This window comes from Canis lupus, chromosome 27 (assembly GCF_011100685.1).
Source record: "Canis lupus familiaris isolate Mischka breed German Shepherd chromosome 27, alternate assembly UU_Cfam_GSD_1.0, whole genome shotgun sequence".
NCBI classification, from domain to species: domain Eukaryota; kingdom Metazoa; phylum Chordata; class Mammalia; order Carnivora; family Canidae; genus Canis; species Canis lupus.
In genome coordinates, this window is record NC_049248.1 from 2,114,735 (window position 1) to 2,136,885 (window position 22,151).

Consider the following 22,151-nt stretch of genomic DNA (forward strand, 5'->3'; position numbering starts at 1 on the left):
AATCCTGGTGAGCAGACCTGTCCAAGTCTGCCCTCCATGGACAGAGCCCCTCTGCTCCAAGCTTGTTTCTTCCTTCTTCCCATTGTCCTCACTTCCCTCAGAGGAGTCTGACCAGTAACTCAAGATACTATGGCTTCATCAGGCGCTCCCCTTCCTGGGCCCTGTACTTTCAGAGACTGTCTGCAGGTTGCAGTGACTCATACAAAGGAATAAATAGCCAACACAGAATGTCAGATAAGATGTTTGGGGGCACAAGGGACCTTCCTAGCACTTCTCAAATTGTATCCCATATGCAGCCACCTGCTTCAGTGATGATGTATCGCACTGGGATGAAGAGAAACCTGAATATAGTGGCTTAGATAAAAGTGTAATTCTTCCTCATGTAAGAGAACTTTGGAGGTGGCCAACCTGGAGCTGGTGAGGAGCTTCCTGGTTACCAGGGGCCCCGACTGCTTCTTGCTGTCCCCTTGTCCAACCCTGGGGTCTTCCTGGATCCAGTAGCTAGTAAAACTAGTCTACTGAAACCACTCACTTTCCGAAAACCTTACTTCTAAAACCCTGAATTGAAAAATCAGATGAGGAAGAGGAAGAGACTTGCTGGTTAGTGATCTATACACAGTATAACGAATAAAGACTTACGTAATGTAAAAGACATCACTACAATGGCAATCATATGACAATACATAAATGTATCAAAGGAACACTTAAGTAGCACTTCAAGTTTACACAATGTTATGCGTCAAATATATTCAATTTTTTTAAAGTTCTTCATTCTCCGAGAAAGAATATTACACACCTCCATGGGCTCAGCAGCCTCCTTTGGCTGATCCTGATGAAGATCAAACATATCAAACATAAATATGCACACCACCTGTAAAGGCCTGTGTTCATGATAAAGTGGGGTTGCTCTGTGGAGTCCCTTCCAAGGAAGCTGAAGGAGTCCACACTGCGAGATGAGGCAGCTGGGGAGGAGGGCTGTCTTGGAGGTAGGGGATGATACGGCCCTGGCATTCTCAGTGAGGAAGAGGTTGTGGGTCTGTCCCATGTGTGTTAGGAGTGACCCCAAGTTCAGCTACAACTACACCATGGCCTGCCCTTAAACTGTGCTTCCTCGTGCATGCACTTGTGTTTAAGGGTGGCTCAGTGTCAATGTCCTTCTCCTTAAATGTCCTGGGCTGTTGTCTATGCCAACCTTCGGCCCGTGGCAGAGATTTCTGGATGTGCGCAGGATGGGCCTGTTCCATGGGCTCGTGCTCATCCTTGACATGGGCAAGACAGAGGACTTCGTGAGCATGTTTGGGAGCCCTCACTGTGGGCTCTGGGGTTCTGACACTTGCCCTGGCTTAGGAATGTCATCGCTAAGTGACATTTCTTGGTCCCCTCTCCAGCCCACCACTGTCCTCCAGCATTTCTGCCAGCTCTCCTTTTGCAGAGAAGGGGAACCTCATGTGTGGCTTCTTCCTCCTGTTGGAAGGTGACACTTCAGTGGTAGTGACATTAGTGACTGTAGATCCCCCACTCTACAGACTCTGAGCTCTCTGTCCTTTGCTCTTTCTTCCTTGACAGCTGCTCACTTCACAGGCACAGAACTTGATGCTTCTCACTACCGTGGCCATGCCGGTCTTCAGCAAAAAGAATGAAACAGTGAGTGACCACTCTCTGAGAAGCTGCAACAGGGATTAGAACTTGAGGCCACAGGCTGACCTTTTTAACTAATTAATGGTTCTTGACTTGGCTGGGCATCAGAGCCACCTTGGTAGGATTTTATATTCAAATTTCATTCAAATTTCCCTACACCCAACCAGCTATATCAGAACCTCTTGGTTGAGAAGGGGTGAGGACGGGAGGTGAGGTAGGGCCATGCTTCCCAAAGCTCACCCAGTGATTCTCCTCAGCCAGTTTGGGGCTGTCCTAGTGCTCCGAACTTGGGGCCAGTGTCCTGGGGATATAAGGCTAGAAAGGTCCCCTAGCAAAATGACACTTATCAGTTTGGGCAGCCTCTAAAATTTGTTTGTAAAGGCCTCTGGTGAGGGAATTTCTAGAGCCTTCCATCCTCCATCCAGTCATAAATTCCTCCTTATAGGCCTTGTGTGTTTCAGAGCATCCATAGGTTATCCCTTGGATTTTGATACGTCAGTCTCTACTATGAAAATTAATATTTCATTCAACTTTGTATTTCTTTTAAATATTACAATTTAAATATTAATATTGGAAATTAATCTTTCCAGCAGCTGAGATTACTCCTGGGGTTTCTTCTGATAGGTTTTAGATTTTTATTCCAAAGAGCTCAGCCTAAAATCCAACTATAGAGGAAGGGTCATATTAGGCCTAAGAGGCTTGCTGAGGAGTGTGCAGTCGGCCCTGTGCACAGGGAAAGTAGGTACCCCCCCTGACCCTGGTGTTTCTCTTTCCAGCGTTCCCATGGCATTCTTCTGGGTGTGGTGGGCTCTGATGTGGCCCTGAGAGAGCTGATGAAGCTGGCACCCCGGTACAAGGTGAGCCTGGATCACGTGCTGGAGGAGATCACAGGCTCCCCTGGAGTTGCTCTACCAGGCTCAGGAGCCTCCCTGCAGGCAGTGCAACCAAGCCCAGAGCTGGAATTGGGCCCTGCCATCCCACCCCCAGGGAAGTGCAGGTACTGAGCATGGGAGCAATGGTTTGGACTTCTTGGGACCATTTGTCACCACTAGTTCTCATTTGTTCTGTGGCCTTCAGCAAGTTCTTTCTTTCCTAGCACCTCAGTTTTTCAATCTGCTCCTCCATGCCATGCAGTCCTGTTTGGGGAACAAATGAGAGTACATCATCAAAGCAACTAGTATATGTGGTAGGAAAGAGGCCAAATAATGATGTGCATTATTGTGGCTGCTATAAACCATAAAATTTAGAAAGGAATTCAGAATTAATGGCTAGAAACATGGCACTGGCTCAGCAATATTCCTATTTGAAAAACTTGCTGCTGTCAGCTGCCATCTTGCAGTCCAACCCTTTTCTAGCTCCAATTTTCCAACGCAAAGAAAACTCTGATGCCTCTCAATCCCTGTTGTTTTTGGCAGCTAGGAGTACACGGATATGCCTTCTTGAACACTAACAATGGCTACATTCTCTCACATCCTGACCTCCGACCCCTGGTAAGTACAGATGTTATTTGCATTGGGATCTTAACTGTATGCGATTTGGAGATAGTTCACAGAAACAGTTAAAACAATGAAAACACATTGGGCTCTATTTAAGAACCCAATGGGTAATATAAGAAAAAAAATTTAAGTCATGGTCCCTGTCTTCAAATTGTTTGTAATCTAGCAGGAAAGACAAAGCAAAAATACATGAACTGATTGATGAATAGACCAGAGAACATGTAATGAAATATGTAGTTTTTCCTGAAGGACAAGCCACTTATTAAGGTTCCTGTCACTGCCTCAGTCACTCTACACTCCTCTTGGAGCCTATAGGGGTGTCATCAGACTTCCAGGGCCCACCCAAGGGGTTGTGAACACTAAGTTAACAACAAAAATGGCAGGGAAAGAGTCTCATGAGATGTGGGGGGAGCAGAACTGTGGCACCCCTGAGTTTGTCTTGTGATGTGTTCCTGAGTGTTCCTGTCTCCTTCCTAGCTCCCTCCATCCTGATACAGGGGCTGGGGGCACTTTTGCATGCATTCAACTGAATAACTAATAGCCAAGAGAGAAAGTTGCATCATTTTATCTGAAAATTCTACCTCCAGGGCTAGGGGCTCCCAGCTTCCTCTGGTCGTGGCACCTGGCCACTATTGATGAAAACAATGGCCACACCTCTCAGTGTGAGTGTTAGGGCCAGCAGGGGGAGGGGAGCTAAGTCCTACAGGAACCTTAGCGCTTTCTCCTTCTGGTCTCATACCGAACTGAGATGGTAGCAGAAGACAATAACTAGCAGAGCACCTTTGTGAGAACTCACCAAGACGCTCATCTGCCCTAGGTGCCATTTGAAGGAATGATCCAAGGCACATTCTATTCCAGTTTGGTTCAGATCCTGAGTATTCATAAAGCAAATGATTGAGCTATTTAAGGCAAACTGTAGAACTTCATAATACAGACATCAGGGCACACTGGAAGCCATGTTGTCTTCCCAGTTCAGACTCTGCTGGGCAAGCACCTGAACCCATAATAGGTCACTGACCTGTAACAGTGAGTTCTGTGGGGGGCAGCCCTAGTGGCAACAAAACGACTCACTAGGAAAAAAAAATACATGTCAGTCATGGAGCTGACTTATAAAATTAAAGGACACTGATCAGAAACTCATCTGTCACCATTTATATAATCTAGATAGATGAATATAAGACTTCAAGCAATCAATTAATAATGTGGACCTGCTGGGTGCCTGACCTTATAACACTCTGAGAATGCTACAAACAGGAGATTAGAGTCTAAATAAGAAAATGAATTATACACAAATAGACTTACACAAATGAAACGATGAGAGAAAAATGCCATGTAGATCATTATTACATAACAAACATTACTGTGTAAAGCCAACATAATGTGATTCCTAAAGAAAGCACTATCAATTTGTGATAGGGGTTAAGGAGAACAATAGAGAAGTTTAGAAAAGTAATAGAGGATATGCCTAGTAACAAACTGATAGAGGGTCAGGAGCCATACTGTTGGCCTGAAATCTGTCTGTCAGTGCTCAAAGTATGAGTAATTATACAAAGTGGAATTATGGGGGATCCCTGGGTGGCTCAGTGGTTTGGCGCCTGCCTTTGGCCCAGGGCGCGATCCTGGAGTCTCGGGATCGAGTCCCCCGTCGGGCTTCCGGCATGGAGCCCGCTTCTCCCTCCTCCTGTGTCTCTGCCTCTCTCTCTCTCTCTCTCTCTCTCTCTCTCTCTGTCTATCATAAATAAATAAATAAATCTTTTTTAAAAAGGTGGAATTATGGTTTTAATAATAGGAGCTAAAGATGATCTTTCAGATATCACCAGGAATTAGACAATAGCAATGATGAGGAATATTGTACTTTACTCAAAAGAAAAAGATTCAGTGTAAAAGATGGCAGAGTAGTGCTGTTTGTTATGAGCACAGGCATCAGCAAGGCCAGGAATGAAAACATCATCCAAGCATGGGTGAGGAGAAAGAGAAGAATGCAGGGAGATACTGCTGTGGCAGTTATAGTGCAGACCTCCCAGATAGGCAAGAAATAAGGGTGACAATTTCTTGAAAAAATAAAAAACTGACAGCAGCACAATAGACAGTGATAGGGGACTTCAACCTTTCAAGCATCTTCAGGGGCCTCATTTGCTAAAAGTAGACCCTCTGATTAATTTGTAATTTACTCCAATAATAAACCATCCCTTGCCTTTTTTGATCTATTATTAAACTAAAGCTGGGAAGCGCTGCCAACCTAGTAGCAGATAACTTGACAATAATCTGTCTTTGTATCAGAGGGAGAGGGAGGGAGGAGGGAGGGAGGGAGGGAAGACAGGGCCAGAAAATAATAACATTCAAAGACTTGATTAATGGCTCTATGTCGAGCTGCAGGGAGGTCTTTATTAGGCACTGCAGAATCTGTCTGTCCTTGGCTTTGTCCCATTCAAGAATTCTATCAGCAAGATGAAAACAGAAACCAGATGACACAAAGTCTGGAAGGTATGGGTAACATATTAAGGGAGAAAATTCATATTCAAGAAGTATTCTTCTAAACAAACTGAAACTAACAAGATCAATATATTAGGGTGCATGGAAAGTTCTGCAAAATATTCAATGCTCAAGCATAATATTGGAAACATGTAATTTAACAGCGTGCCACGTGAGGAAGGCCAAAGGCACGTAACTGACTAAAAACTTGATTTAAGCTATTAGGGCAGTGTAGCTGCCCCGGAAATCCAGCAGAATAATAGGCAGCAGGCAAAACCATATAATACGGGTCACACACACACACCACACTGGTCAGAATCCCATCTGAAATATTGACGCTCGTCCTGGGCACTCCATTCTGAGAGTGACATTGACGAAGTGAGCATATTCAGAGGGAGTTGAGGCATCTGCAATCCGGGAACATTTAGCTTGGAGAGGTGTAGTCAGAAGTAACAAGCACCTTGGAAAATCTCAGGAGTTGTCAGGTGGAAAACATTCTGTGTAGCTCCAGGGAAAGAATAAGACCAATGGGTGAAAGTAACAGGGAGCCAGATTTCAGCTCTGTATGAGGAAGAGCTTTCTAACAATTAGAGCTGTCCAAACTATGACAAGCTGCTCATGAAATAGGGAGCTCCTCATCATGGGAAATATTCACTGAGAGGCCATAAGAGTATCTGTCACAAATATTGGGAAGGGAAATGTTCATCAGGTGGAAAGTTGATTCCCTTAAGGAATCATTGAGATTCTTTGATTTTATGAATATATCTTTAAGGCTTCCAAAAAGAGATGAAACTTGAGCAAGCCTCATGTTTAACCTCATTTCTTTCTTCCTGACCTGCCCACTCCAGTACAGAGAGGGGAAGAAACTGAAACCCAAACCTAACTACAACAGCGTGGATCTTTCTGAAGTGGAGTGGGAAGACCAAGCTGAAACTGTGAGTAGGGAAATCAGGAGAAAGAGGAATTAGTGTAGCTCTACAACCAGCACACAGACCAGCTGTGGGGTTGTAAGCTCTGAGGCCACTCTGTTCCTCTCAATGGAAGCTCTCCAAGCCCAAACCAGAAGCAATTTCTGTAATGGGCAATGCTTCCAACAACTATAACAACATAATAGTATCTTCTTGAATCTCAGGGAATATTGAGGCTGAATGAGCCATGTCTATAATTCACAGGGATTGATTTCCAGTCTGATTTGGGGGGTTAGTAGCTCATTCTAAAGGAAATTGTCTCAGTAATATAGCACTATGTTCGATCAAGTACATCAGTGTACTTGGGAGAATTATTTTTGTGAAGGTCTAGAATTATAAACTAAATGGAACCTAAAATCAAATCTATATTCCCTCCTTATATTCTGCTTAAAGGAAAAAGGGAAGAGCTGAAAGTATTCCTAGGGATCACCTGCAGTCTGGTCAGTAAAGCCCACTGCCTTCCACCCTCCAGTGTAAGCCAGGGGACTAATACCATTATCTTTCCTCTTGAAGCTCAGAACAGCCATGATCAATGGGGAAACAGGTTCTCTCTCTATGGATGTGAAGGTTCCACTGGACAAAGGGGTAAGGAACTCAAAGGAAAGAACGAGGGTCTGGTCCCAGGAAGGCAGTATCCCAGTTGATTGAGGTTTGGGGTGGTGATAAGGGACTTGGACTTAGCTGAATTAGAGCTTAAGACTTGAGTACTTGTTGTGGAGAGTATATCAAAGTGTACATCAACCAAAAGAAACATCTGGCCAAGAAATGATCAGTTCTTTGGAGACTCCCAAGCAAAGCAGTAGGTCAACTCAAGGCATTTACAACTCTTCTTTCTTCCCAATGCTGCCTGCTATTTGCCCCCCCTCCTTTTTTTTTTTTTTTTTTTTTTATAATGGAAAGACGGAAAGTGATAGTTAATTTTGCAAATTGTTAGCAACTCTCATTAATCATTATATGGGAAGAAGTTAAAAATAATTGCTACTCCATATAACTGATTTTCATCCAGTGTATGTGCAAATGGTCGAGAATCAATACCCTCACTGATACAATTGCTGTCTTCCCAGAGCCATGCATCATTTACAAAAGATCATTTCATCTTCTCATTTAAAAGATTCTACTGCATTTGTGCTGAATTTGCATTGTCCCTTGACATATTTACAAATGTCACCTCCTCCCTCACAACCACCTCCACCTCCTCCTCTTGTTGCCCATCTGCCTCAGCTAAAAGAACACAGGCATCTGTCTGCAACAATTAGACCCAAGTTCTTCCACAAACACAAACCTCCATGGAAGCCAAACAAGAAAGCATTGGAGAGGAAAAGCAATTTGTTGCATTCCTGTTAGATACATGGGCTGTATTTCACTGGGACCAATATCTGATTTGTGTGACATCTGCCTGCTTTTTAGAAGCTCCAGGCTGAGAAGGGCCTCCTTTAGGCAGATTGGGAAATATCAGTGATGTCAAACCACCAGTTAGAGCAGCTCCTTCTCTTGATCCAAAAAAGTAGAGGTTTCTTCCATGCACTTCCACTTTTTTCCAACAGATTCCTGCTTACACACACAAGGGAGCTCTTCCCTAGCCCAGCCCTGGCAAAGCATTTAAGGTAGCTATAATGAAAATTTTAACTTGCATATGGCAGACAGCAACTTTCAAACAGATGAGAGTATGGCTATACTATATCTAATTGAGACCAACTTATGAAATAAGTATAGCGTGTCTTCCACCCTTTCCTCCATTGCCCAGTGTTCTTATGCTGCCTCCATGCTTCTCAGAGCCACCAAGGGAGAGTCTTTACGAGATTCAGGTAGTCTGAACTTCTCTTCAAATTTCTGCCCATTCCTTTGAAATGTGGTCATTGCTGCCAATAAACCACCCAGGTTAAACTGCAAATTAACAAAAGCTTCCTGCATGTTCTTAAACATAAAGAACTGGGATGATGCTGATCATGATCATGACAGAAATGTACAGTTCATAGCACACAGGTGTTCACAGTACTACTATACTGTTACTAACTACTACTACTATTAATAGTAGCTAATGGGATCCCTGGGTGGCGCAGTGGTTTAGCGCCTGCCTTTGGCCCAGGGCGTGATCCTGGAGACCCGGGATCAAGTCCCATGTCAGGCTCCCTGCATGGAGCCTGCTTCTCCCTCTGCCTGTGTCTCTGCCTCTGTGTGTGTGTGTGTGTGTGTGTGTGTGTGTGTGTGACTATCATAAAAAAAAAAAAAAAAGACAAAACAAAAAAAAAACATAGTAGCTAACATTTGTTAGAAATTAGATTCAGGGCCTTATAAGTATTCACTTAACATTCACAACCCTATTAAGTATGTACTATCTTATCCCCATTTTATAGATGAGGAAATTCAGAGAGGCTAAAGACTTGTACAGTCACCTAGATGATTAATTGCAAAGCCCACGTGTGTCTGATTCTAAGCCACATACTCTTACTAATGTACAAGGCTTTTCTGTAGGAATGGCTCTGAATTCTCTACTCTCCAACTTAAAGATTTCCCAAGAATCTATTTAAAATTCTGTTTCCATCTTTAAAATTCATTGTTTTCTCCTGTCCCTCTACTTCATTATATAACTCACCTCTCTAATCTTCCATCTCTTTACTTCTGTGCTCAGAAGCTGCTGCACCTGCATTGTGTGTGTAGGACATTGTGCTCTAAGGCCACTGCAGTGGTATCCAGCCTCTCATTGCTCTGATCTATTATGATGCCATTTTCCTTGGGGTTGCTACATTTTTTTTCATTACCAATTGCTCTGTCTGCCCTACACGTCTTCTCTTTTTAAGAGTTGCACACAGTCCTGTTGTTTTCTTGCCTGCCAGTCTATCCCAGCCCTCTCAGCTCAGTGGTATATCTCACCTCACAAGCTTGTGCCTCAGTAGAAACACTCTTCAGATCTAAGCCAAGGGAAGCTTTCTATTTTTTTTTTAAGATTTTATTATTTATTCATGAGAAACACAGAGAGAGAGGCAGAGACACAGGCAGAGTGAGAAGCAGGCTCCCGTTGGAAAGCCCAATCTGAGACCTGATCCCAGGACCCCAGGACCATTACCCCAGCCAAAGGCAGATGCTCAATCACTGAGCCACCCAGGGTGCCCCAAGGGAAGCTTTCTTAAAGCATTGCAGGAATATCTGTTATTGTTCAAGCCATCCTTCTGGAAGATGGTGACTTGTTTTCTTAGGAGATTTAACATGTATTCTTACTTCTCATGGATCAGTCCAGACCTTTTCCATCTCCCCTAAACACCAGACAGACAACTATGTTGGCATCCTCCAGACAGTAGTGGCAACCCATCAAGATTTAGAGCAGGACTCACAAAGCCAGATAGGCCATGTTCAGAAATGTGAGTAAGAGAAACTGACAAGCCTTGGTATTGGGGGTACTGGGAACTGAACTGTTACATGTACCATCTACAGGAGACAGCTAAGAATCCATATTTTTAATGTTATGCATTTAATTCCAAAAATATTAAAAACACAATCTGGGCCAATACCCAGGATCTCAGACTTGTAAGGAATCCAGCTTTCTCCAGCAGGCCTCCTATTTGCCATTTTGATAGCAGGCAGTTTTCCCAATATGTGGACCAGTAACAAGTGTCATAATTTCTAACCCATCAGTGGCATCCTGGTCAGATGTCCTGGGAAGTGCTTAAAAGAAAAAACAATCAAAGCATCCTAGAGTATCTTAACGAGGGCTCTTTTTATCATTTGATAATTTGATAATTTAGGACAAATAATTAGCAGTGAGAGGGAGAGAGAGAGACAGACAGTGTTCTTTACTAGCCTTCAGGTTCTTCCAAGTTAGCCTTGCTGTTGGGCATATGGTGTGTACACACACACACACACACACACACACCAGCAACTGGCATAGGCAGTTAGGGCAGCTTTGCCCCATGTTCCCCAGTTCCTTCTAATCCCTATGCACAGGATTCAGGGGGGCAGGATTACAGTGCCCTGTGGCACTTGCTCATTCTCTCTCTATCACACTTTCACTCACTTACACACTTTTTTTCAGCAAAAGGAGGCAATTTATTAAAGGAAGAGACTGTTCTGACACCTCTTTAATCTTCCAAATCTCTCCATTCCTCTTTCTGGTAACAAGATTCAGGGAAACCCCCACTCCTTCTCTCTTCCTTTTGCCTCACCCTTAACAGTTTTTCTCAGAGTTTTGATTCCAGTTATGAGAAAGTGGCTTGCAATAGACTAATCCTCCAGCACATAACAATTATAAATTTGGACAAAATATAAAAAACAAACATTTAAAAGCATGGGAAAGTGACCAAAAGCAGGCAGAAATAAGGGTTGAAGGGGCTTCAACCCTTGAATCAAGAGAACTATGCTAGGTGAAATACACATTATGTCATGTTTTGTTTTTTGTTTTTTGTTTTTTTCCTGAAGGACATACTCTAGTCTGTTTAAATGAAACAGCTATAATTTAAACAGCTTTCAGCTATAGTTACCATCTTGAAGTATCAGAGAACAGAATTTGGGCTTTCAGAGTGTCTGAATATGAAGAAAGATATCCTAGATATGAGGGATCCATAGGCGGGCTGGCTCTAACATATATATACAAACTCCTCTCACATTCTTGACTGACCTTAAACTACGTATAGTTTCAAGGGGAGAGTCTAAGTACCCAGTGGAAAGCAACAGTGGAAGAGCTGAAAATCAGAACAAGATTTCAACTGTTCCTATGGTAGTGAGGGTAGTTTGGAGTCTCAGTCACACGCAGGTGAAGAGGCTTGGTAAACACCTCAGGATTGTCTTTGAAAGCACAGAAGAGCTGTACTTTAGGAGTAAAGACTATGTCCTGAGTTCAGGAGATTCACTCTAGACCTAAATACAAAGTTGAAACAGACCAACCCTAACAAAAATGTAAATCCAAGCCTCCACATGCTGAAGGTGATCAGCCAATTATCTATCTGCTGATTAAAACAAAAGTCAGCACTCTTCAGAGGAAGAGTATCTACAAAGTATCTATAGCCTATTCTTTACAATAGCCAGTGTACAATAAAAAATATCAGACACATGAAGAACTGGAAAATGTGACACATAGTTAAGAGAAAAAGAAGTCTTAGGAATTCAGCCAGAGATGACCAGCTGGTGGAATTAGAAGGACTTGAAAGCAGGTATTATAAATATGCACAAGAAATTTTTAAAAAAAGATGGTCAGAATGAGTGACTAGATGGAAAAATCTCAGCAGAGAAATGGTTGGGGTTTGATCATGAAAGAAGGTCCACTAGAAGTGATATGAGTACAGGGTCTTATTCCAGGAGTTAAATGTTATGAGATTGTAATTTCTGGTAAAGAAGTCTATAAGGCTGGTGTCTCTGCATCTAGTGGTGAGCTTGAAGTCATCATAGGTCACTAGGGCCAGCAGTTTCAAAGGAAAGCTGAATGAAATGCAAGGGAAAACAAGAACAAAGTGAACCCCGTGAGGAAAAATAAGAACCATGAGAACAACTGAAACCTACATCTCTCTTACTACCTCTAACCACAATGGTATAGGTGATCTGCAAGAAAGAGCTAGTGCCCTTCACGTGGAGCTATACAATCACCAGGCTCAGATCTCAGGGAAACTGAATGAGGAGATCCAGTGGCAGCTGGGGAAGTTTTGATTCTGGCTGCTGCCTCATGCCAAGAAGGTAAGCCAACAGATCAGAGCAAGCTGCCAGTGCTTGATATGCTATATTTACCTTTAGCATGTAAAATGGCTGCTGCTTCACTTCTGCCTTACAAATCTCATGCAAACTTCTCTTTTGGCCAGCCCTAACTTGGAACCACACAGGGAAGTGAGTCTGGAAGTGTAGTTCCAGCTTAGTTAACTTGATACAGTATAAAACCACCACAAGAACCAAGTGGAAATTCTAAAACCGACCAGTACGATATCTGAAATTAAATTTTTACTGGATGGGCTTGTCAGCAGATTGGAGGGAAAAAAGGACAGTGAATTTGAAGACAGAAAAATAGAAATTACCATTGTGAAGAACAACAAAAAAATTTTTTTAAGATTTACTTATTTATTCATGAGAGACACAGAGAGAGAGAAGCAGAGACACAGGCAGAGGGAGAAGCAGGCTCCATGCAGGGAGCCTGATCCAGGACTCGATCCCAGATCCTGGGATAACACCCTGAGCTGAAGGCAGACACTCAACCACTAAGCCACCCAGGTGTCCCGAACAAAAAAAAAAAATTTTGAAAAAAAATTATCCCTCCATTACTTACGGTCTGAAATGTGTCCTTGAAGTCCCAGAAGGAGGGAGAAGGAATGGAACAGAAAATATTTGAAAAAAAGAATGCCCCAAATATCCTGAATATGGTGGAAAACATCACCCAAAAGATATAAAAATTTCAGCAAACCCCAAGCAAGATAAAAAGAAAAAGAAACCACACCTAAACCCACAATAATACACCTGCTGAAAATAAAAAATATGGGAAAATCTTAAAAGAAGCTAGAAGAAAGCAATAATAGAATGATGGCTGACTTGTCATCAACAACAATAAAATAAAACGTTTTAATGTCAAAAGGAAAAATAACTGTCAACCCAAAAGTCTTAGTATGGAGAAAATATCCTTCCAAAAAGATGTGTATTTAGACATTTTCTTATAAAAAATAGAACAGAGTTTATCACTGTCAGACCTGAACTATAGGAAATGCTTTCAGAAATGCTTAAGGAAGTTTTTTACGATGAAGAAAAATGACACAGATGGAAATTCAGATCTACATAGGGAAACATGAGGAAACAAACAGCTCTGGAAATGGTAAATGTGTGTATTAATATGACTTTTTTTTACTCGTTTTAGTTCAAAAAAACATCTATTAGACAAAAATTTTGACATTGTATTGTAGGGCTGATCATTTACACAAGTGTAAGATAAATGGCAACAATAGCACATGGTGGAGTTATCCCAAGAATGTAAGGGTAATTTGACATTCAAAAAAAATCAATCAGTGTAATTCATTACATTAACAGAATAAGGGAGAAATGCCATATGGTCATCTCAATAGATGGTGAAAAAGCACTTGACAAAATTTAGATGGAAATGAAAAGAAGTTTCTTTAATCTGATAAAAGGCATTTATGAAAGGCTAACTTTAAGTGATGGAATATTAAACAATTTCCTATTAAACAATTTCCCTAAAAGTGTGAACAAGGGAAGGATGTCTGCTTTCACCAGCTCTGTTCAACATTGCACTGGACTCTGCCAGGATCTATCCCTGCAATAAGGCAAGGAAACAAAATAAAACGCACAAAAATTAGAAAGGAAGAGGTATAACTATCTGGATTCACAGATGAGATGATTGTTTACATAGAAAATTCCAAGAATGTGCAAAACGACTAGTAGAACTAACAGGTAAATTTAGCAAGTTGACAGAACACAAAGTCAATACTATAAAAATCAATTGTATTTTATATATACATATGTGTGTGTGTATATCAGCAAACAATTAGAACTAAATTATTTTTAAGTTCCAATTTCAATAGCATCAAACAATATAAAATACTTAGGAATAAATTTAACAGTCATAAATGACCTCACTGAAAACTAGATAACGTTGTGGAAAGAATATTAAAAAATTAAATAAATACAAAGATATAGCCATGTTTACAAGTTGTCAGTCAATGTTGCCAAGCCATCCATTTTCCCCAAACTGATCTGTAAATACAACTCACTCCCAATCAAAATTTGAACAGACTTCTTCTAGATCTAGAATAAGAAGTAAACTGGAGAAAGTGATTCCAAAATTTATATGAAAATGCAAAGGACTAAAATGCCCAAAATGACCTTGAAAAATAAGAACAAATTTGAATGATTCATACTACATGATTTCAAAACTGACTATAAAGCTACAGTAGCCAAGCAGAGTGGTATTGACACAAGAATAGACAAAAAGAGAATCTGGAAATAAATTCACATATTGTCAACTGATTTTCAACAAAGACAGCTTGTCAAATCAATGGAGAAAGAAAATCTTTTTAACAAATGGTGCTGGAACTACTGAATAAATGTATGAAGAAAATAAACAGTGAGCCGTATCTTACACCACAGAGAAAAACTAATTTGAGATGGATCATAGCCTTCAAGGGAAAAGCTAGAACTGTAAGTCTTCGACAAGGAAGCATAGGAGAAAATCTTTACAACCTGAAGTTATACAAAGATTTCTTAGACAAAACACCTAGAGAACTAAGCGTAAAGTAAAACTTGATAAGCCAGACTTCATCAAAAACAGTAAGTTCTGCTCATCAAAGGCACCACTAAGAAAATGAAAAAGTAAGGCCCAGACTGTGTGCAGAATACATAAGGAACTCCTACAGATTGTTAACAAAAAGACTAACAACCCAATAAAAGAAATGGGCAAAATACTTGAGCAGACCCTTCACAAATGAAGGCATGCACATGACTGGTAAGCATATGAAACCAAGTATCATTAGTCATCGAGGAAATGCAAACTCAACTGCAATCAGATTCCAGTCCATACCCTCTGCTAAAACGTAAAGGACTGATAACATCACATTCTGACAAAGATGTAGAGGAATTGGAACTCGTACACTGCTAGTGGAAGTATAATAAAGACAACTTTGGAAGATTGGCAGCTTTTTATGAAGGCTAACATACTTTGAGCATGTGACCCAGAAATTCCATTCCTGTTATTTATCAAGCAAAATTAAAACATGTCCACAGGAAGACTTGGTCGAGAATGTTTGTAGCAGGTTTATTCATGATAGCCCCACCTGGAAACCCACCCCAGATGCCCATCAACAGGTGAGTGTAAAGGCAAGCTAATATCGCACACATCGGAGTACTACTCGGCAGCAAAAGGAAACGCACTGCCAACACACGTAATAACACAGGTGGACCTTAAGGACATGATGTTGTGCAAAAGAAGCCAGATCCAAAGGAGCTAGACCTAATCAAAGGTGATCAAATTCAGAACAATTCACCCTTGGAAGGGTGAGGCGGGGATGGACTGGAGGGAGGCAAAGAGATTTTAGAGGATGCAAACACTCTTTATCTTGACTGGGGACGTGACTCCATGGCTGTGTACATTTATCAAAAATACTAGAGGAAAAAAAATACTAGAGGAATACACTTAAGATCTGTGCGTTTTGCCTTTTTCTTTAATAAATAAAAAAAGAAAAAATTAAAAAGATGATCTTCAGTTCCAACAGTCAAGCCAGCCCCACCTTGGAATATGAGGCTCCCAAGACCATCACAGCCGCAGGACCGCTGTGCTGGAGGGATACTGCAGAGAGGATCCGACTGAGGCAGAGACAGCAGAGGGCAGCCGAGGGATGAGGCCAGCCCTGGAGAGCGCTTCACTAGGCTTTGGTCTAAAACTAGTTTCCTATAGAAACAAACCCTTTTGTTGCCATCCCACTCCCACAACATCCCCTTCTGACACTTGAATCTCCGAAATGAAAGAAAAGCAGAGAGAAGTGAAGGGAGTAAGAACAGCTCTGGGGTCTGTTCCAACCTGTGGCTTTTTCGAGGGTCCTAAACTAGGGTCTGCAGACAGAAAGGTGCACAGAGCTTCAGAGCCCAGAGCAAATCCTGCTCCCCGCCCCCCACCGCCCCACCCCCACCACTAGCAACACACAACCTCAGTGACCTTAGGCAGGCTGCTGTCCTTAGTTCTGACTTACAAACGAGCACTCTAATGCTTAGAGCAGTGATGCTGCTGACCCTACAGCACACAGCTTGTGAACAGCTAGCTGGCCTTAAGTCCGGGTCTGCCTGATGCCCGGCCCTGTGTATGCTCCATGATGCCCTCGCTTACACAAATTCAACCCAAAAGGTGGCAGCTTTGCAAGGAAAAAGGAGTTGTAAAAGGGTGATGTGGCCCCAGGAGGGGTTTAGTGGAGGGGGGGACCGGTGCCTCCTCCCCCTCAGCTGTATTCCAGAAAGGGGGAGTTTGTAGGTGAGTCATTACACAAAGGAGCTCCAGAAGCTTTTAGCACCAGCTGGTGGCCTCTCTCCGGTCCCCTATGAGCCCTGACATCGCCAGCCACCCTGTCCTATGCTGGCCACGTTGGCTATCTAAATTCCAATTTGCAGTAACTCAACTAAAACTTAAAACTTCCGTTCCTCAGTCGCACGTTTCAAGGAAGAGCCCTACGTGGCTAGCAGCCACTTTTAGGGGATTGGTGCAGGTGGAGACTTTGGTCCCTTTGATCAGACAGCCCCATGGCTGCAGCTTGCCAGGCCCGATGGTGGGCCTGCTGATGGCGTCAACGAGGTGAGGCAGGTGCATGCGGTCCCAGCCAGGGGTCAGAGGTGAGGGAAGTGGTACAGAGGTAATGAAACCCCAAGGCATCATGTGAGGAGGTAGGGGGCCTGGTCAGGTGCTCCTCTCTTCATCAAGCACTTTTTCTTTCCTCTTTTAGAAGAGAGTTCTTTTCCTGACCAATGATTACTTCTTCACAGACATCAGTGACACACCCTTCAGGTAAGGGGCCCGTGTGTTATACAGAAGGGGAAGGGCTGGTTGGGACACAAATACCAACAACTCAGGGCAGAACCTTCAGGTCTGGGGATGAACCCATGCACATTTAGTTGGCAATTTTGCAGTAATAGAAAAAAACCCAGGTTGGCCCTCAGGAAACTTGAGGTCTAGACCTGCTTTGCCTATGATCCTAATGTGCAGGGTCAGGAGCCAGACTGCCTGAGTTGGGTCTCAACCCCACCTCTAATAGGCAGTGTGACCTTAGTCAAGTTACTTAACTGCCCTTTGCCCTTGATTCTTGATTTGAAAACAAGGCCAAGAATGGAGGTATTTCTTTGTGCTTTGTGAGGGTAAAACACATAATCTACTTAAAGATCTTAAAGCCATGCAATGTAAGCGATTGTAAGATGAAAGATCAAATTTGAAAACGTCTTGGGTTCCTTCCAACTGTATTCAATTGAGGCATTTTACAGATTAGGAAACATATAGCCTTTATCTCTGAATTACCTCATTTCTCAATAAAGTATAGTGCTCAGCCTGGGCTACTCATTAGAATACTTGAGGAATTTGGCAAAACTGCTGATGCCCCAGCCCCACCCAAACCAATGGACTCAGATTTTCAGGGATGGGGTTCAGCACTAGTACCATTTAAAGCTCTCTAAGGAATTCAGATCTTCAGCAAACATGGAAAGCAATATTCTACCAGGAGAGAGAGGAAGGACGGTGGGGCTCAACAGGCAGGAAAGGGCTCCCTATTTGCAGGACTTTGTGAACATAGAAACCTCTCCACGATTCAGAAGGTCCCTGAGATGTTTGGGATGAATCTTGACTAAAATGGGAGCTGAGGGTGCTCTTGGACTATAGAATTTACAGGGTCTCTCTCAGGAAGAAAGGCCGATGATGAAAAGAGAACGGTTCTAGAGGGGACAACCGGCAAGGGGTTTGACATGCATGCCCCTTGTTGGTGTGGAAAGCTCATAAACTTCAAGTCACTGAGGCCAAGGAGGTGGGCTGGACGTTGCTTGGCTCTTGCTGTTGCTGAGTATGTATATTCTCTGTTTTCCCCACAGTCTGGGAGTGGTGCTGTCCCGGGGCCATGGAGAATACATCCTCCTGGGGAACACATCTGCGGAAGACGGTGGGTCTGTGCCAAGTACTGATGGGCAGTGTAGAGGGACACGGATTCTCGTGGGACCCTGAGCAAGGCCACCCTGTGGCAGAGCCAGAGCCTCCCGGGTCCCGGACTTGAGGGCAGACTCTCAGAGCAGGGCTGCCTGGCAAGGTGGGGGTCTGTGTGGATCTGCAGGACCTGCCAGTCAGTTGTCAAAGCCGGCAAAGCCTAGGACTTGCCATTGTGGATAGTTGGCTGGACCAGAGGAGGTGGGCCTCGAAGGGATGTGTTTCTCTGAACAAAGCTGAACTTCAGACAGAGGAGGCCGAGAAGAACAAAGGAAAAAATCTGTAGCTGTTAGCTAGGACTGCCACAGCAAAGTACCACACACTGGCTGGTTTAAACAACAGAAATGCATTCTCTTGTAGTTCTGGAGGCAGTGTCCCCTTCAACACCTCCAGGGTGGGATCCTCATTGGCTCCTGGTAGACCCAGGCATTCCTTGACTTCAGCCTCTGTCCTCATCACAGGGTTCCTCCCTCTGTGGGTCTCTAACCACAGGCATACTGGATTTGGGGCACAACCTGATGGCTTCACCTTCACTTGACTACATCTGCCAAGACCCTATTTCCAAATAAGGTCACAGTCACAAGGACTGGGGTTCATACTTCAACATATCTTTTTGGAGGACACAACTCAACCCATAGCAGGGATCTTATGAGACATGAACTGAGAGAGGCAGTGAGAAATGGTGGGGAAGGATGGGAGAGAAGGGCCCCACCCCCTCAAACCAGCCTTTTCTTGACTCCTAGCTGCCTGAGCACCTTGAGAGCATAAAACCAATATCCAGGGCTCAAGATGTCTCAGGAAGTGTTTTATCTAATGATCACATTCTGTCCATTCTTCTTTATCATCTCTTGAGTGCATCTCATCTCTCCGTCTCTCTGCCACCACCCTAGTCATTGTCACCTCTCTCCTGAACAACCACAGCAGCTTCCAACTGGTCTCCCTGCCTCTTCCTTTTTGTAAATCTCTGCTAGAGGGTCCTATCTAGAAATGCCAGATCAAATTGTGTCATTGCTAAAGGACCTTCAGTGGCCTTCTGGATTTTTTTGTGTGGGTGTGTGTCGTTTCTTCCTGCACTATGCTTCAAGGTCTTCCCATGTGCTGTGCTCACCCATGAAATGCTCTCCTTTCCAGTGCCCACCCTCTTATCTCAGCTAATTTGGACCCACTCTTCACGTCCCAGCATAGATGTGACTTTTCTTGGAGCTGTCCCTGGCAGACCCTCTTTGCCCCCTGCATTCACCCTTTCACAACACATGTTCATGTTCTTGGATCTCTCTCCTTCTCTGTCTTCCACTGTCCCCAAAATGATCAAACTCCCTGAGCCTCTATGGTGCCTTCTCCCTTCCTATACTTTTCTTCCTGTACCCAGATATTCTCAGATTACATTACTTCAGGGAGCAGAGGGTGCTATCCCTCACCCACCTCTGTGGGTGAGACCAAGCAGTGACCCAGAAGCTTAGAACTATAGACTTGGCCAGGCTTACTGTGGGGGAAGGAGCATCACCCTTTAGCTATTTGCCTTAGTCTATGTCAATCCAGTACCCCTTTTAATGACTCCACAAATACCCCCTTGGCATTTCCATCATCCTTTCCTGCAATTTAACAAACCCCAATTGAGCACCTATTTATTTTTTAGGACTGAGTAGGTGCTCAGAAGGGCATTTTTTCCTTACTAATTCAATCCACAAACATGTACTGGGTACACGGTTAGTGTCAGTATAGCATGAAGCTACAGAGATTATACCAAACATACATGGGCCATCTCTGGGCTCTTCTTTTGGCTGGCCACTTAGCTTAGTTGGGTACAATGAAGCCCATGAAGCCAAAATCACTGATTTCAAAGTCTTAGCTCCTTTGAGAGAGACCCTAATAGGTAGGATTTGGACATGAGGCAATGGGAAGAAAAGGCATTTCAGAAAAAGCAGGAGCAACATGGACAAAGGCATGATCTGTACAAATCCAACACCATCCTATTGGTTGAGTTCCTACTCTGAGCTGAGAACAAGGAAGAATAAAACCCAGTCCTTCTCTGGAGAAGCTGCCTGGCAGTTGTTTGTAAACAGTCAGGTGTATAACCTCACAACAGTGGCTGAGCTTCTTACTGAGTGTGAGCTTTGCTTCCAGGCTTGCATGACTTGCTTCACCCAGATCTGACCTTGGCCAGTGATTGGTAAGTGAGAAGGTCACTGTATGTGAGGACAAGAGAATGAAAGGGAGAAAGATGAAATTTTCTTGAGCTAACATGACTCTCCTGGGCCCCAGGATCTATTGCATCACAGATATCGACCCTGACCACCGGAAGCTCGGCCAGCTGGAGGCCATGGTCCGCTTTCTGACAGGACAGGACCCAGATCTGGAGTGTGAGTGCTGACCCCACCCAAAGAGGACTTTCTCTCTTCTCTTCTCTTCCTCTTCTCTTCTCTTCTCTTCTCTTCTCTTCTCTTCTCTTCTCTTCTCTTCTCTTCTTTTCTTCTTCTCTTCTCTTCTCTCCTCTCTCTCTCTTCTTTTCTACCCTTTTCTTTTCTTGTCTCTCCTTTCCTTTCCTTTTTTTCAAAATTTGACTACATGTGAGTTTTAATGTGTCACTTATCAATATAAACAAATTTAAAGTAAAATCATAAAAAAACACTAACCTTGATAAGTAAGCTCTTGATGTGTTTTTTAAGTGTTGAATTACTGACATTTTATTACATTCATTACTATTATTGACCTTTTTATTCAAGCATAATTAATATAGTGTTCTATTAGTTTCAGGTGTACAGTATAGTGATTCAACAATTCTATTCATTACCCAGTGCTCATCATAAGTGCCCTCCTTAATCCCCATCACCTGTTTCACCCGTCCCCCCACCCACCTCTCCTATAGTAACTATCTGTTTGTTCTCTGTAGTTAAGAGTCTATGTTTTGTTCTTTTCTTTTTTCTGTTTGTTTTGCTTCTTCAATTCCACATATGAGTGAAATCATATGGTGTTTGTCTTTCCTTGACTAACTTATTTCATTTAGCATAATATTCTCTAGATCCATCCATGTTGTTCCAAATGGCAAGATTTCACTCTTTTTCATGGCTGAGCCACTGAGGAATTTACTTACTGCCAATTAGCCTTATCCTTTGAACTCACCCATGGCTTAGGGAAAACAGAGAGATTTTCAAAGAAAAAATCAGAACCAGCTTTGTCTAAGTGTTCCTGCCACTGTGCAGCATGAGTATACTCACATGTCAGGGACTGGGATCACTGTAAGCCTCTTTCACCTGGGCACTGTTAGGGCTCCAAAGAGACACATAGTATAAGGGCATCAGCCTGTCCATAGATCTGCCCCTATCACCACCTAGCAGTAGGCCGCCAAACCAGTAGCTAATGCTCTTTACCCTGAAGTCCTCATCTCAGCAAAGGAACATTTGGACAGATGGTGTCTTGTAGTCTGTGAGTGTTTTCCAGTGCTTGGTTCTCAGGCTAATCTTAAATTTCCCAACACAGATGCAACTGGTGAAATCACAGGGCCACAGCCTCAGTGGGGTCCCACTTCTTCATCTTTGGAAGAGAAACTGGTCATCCTGACACATAAGTATCACCCCAAAGGAATACTTTGCCTCCCATGCTGGCCCAACAAGGCACTCATTAGCTCATTCATTCATTCCATCAGTAAATCTGTACTAAGTATGTACTCTGTGCCAGGCCTGGGGTGGGCACTAAAGCTGCAGAGAGGACCCAAATAGACGAGGCCCTTACTCTCAGTGAGCTTGTAATCCAGTGGAGAAGCCACACAATAAAGAAGCAAGCATGTGTATGTAGATGTAGGTTATTCCAAACTGTGGCAAGTGCCATGAATAGGATGCTGTATGGGATCCTTTATCACCCCTAACTCTGTCAGACAGTGTTATTTATGCTGAGGATGAAAAAGAACCACCCAAGTGCCTTCAAGGGTACAGGATCTGTCTT

At 43.2% G+C, this 22,151-nt stretch overlaps 1 protein-coding gene across 1 annotated transcript in view; it reads left to right on the forward strand.

Moving 5' to 3' along the window:
• CACNA2D4 (calcium voltage-gated channel auxiliary subunit alpha2delta 4) overlaps window positions 1–22,151 on the forward strand; it is a 119,892-nt gene that overhangs the window by 32,779 nt on the left and 64,962 nt on the right. The window contains exons 14-22 of the mRNA XM_038577892.1: window positions 1,567–1,644; window positions 2,415–2,495; window positions 3,054–3,128; window positions 6,455–6,541; window positions 7,088–7,159; window positions 16,975–17,036; window positions 18,104–18,171; window positions 20,337–20,382; window positions 20,475–20,572. Of these exons, the coding sequence (XP_038433820.1) occupies window positions 1,567–1,644; window positions 2,415–2,495; window positions 3,054–3,128; window positions 6,455–6,541; window positions 7,088–7,159; window positions 16,975–17,036; window positions 18,104–18,171; window positions 20,337–20,382; window positions 20,475–20,572 (667 nt within the window). The remainder of the gene's footprint in view (window positions 1–1,566; window positions 1,645–2,414; window positions 2,496–3,053; window positions 3,129–6,454; window positions 6,542–7,087; window positions 7,160–16,974; window positions 17,037–18,103; window positions 18,172–20,336; window positions 20,383–20,474; window positions 20,573–22,151) is intronic.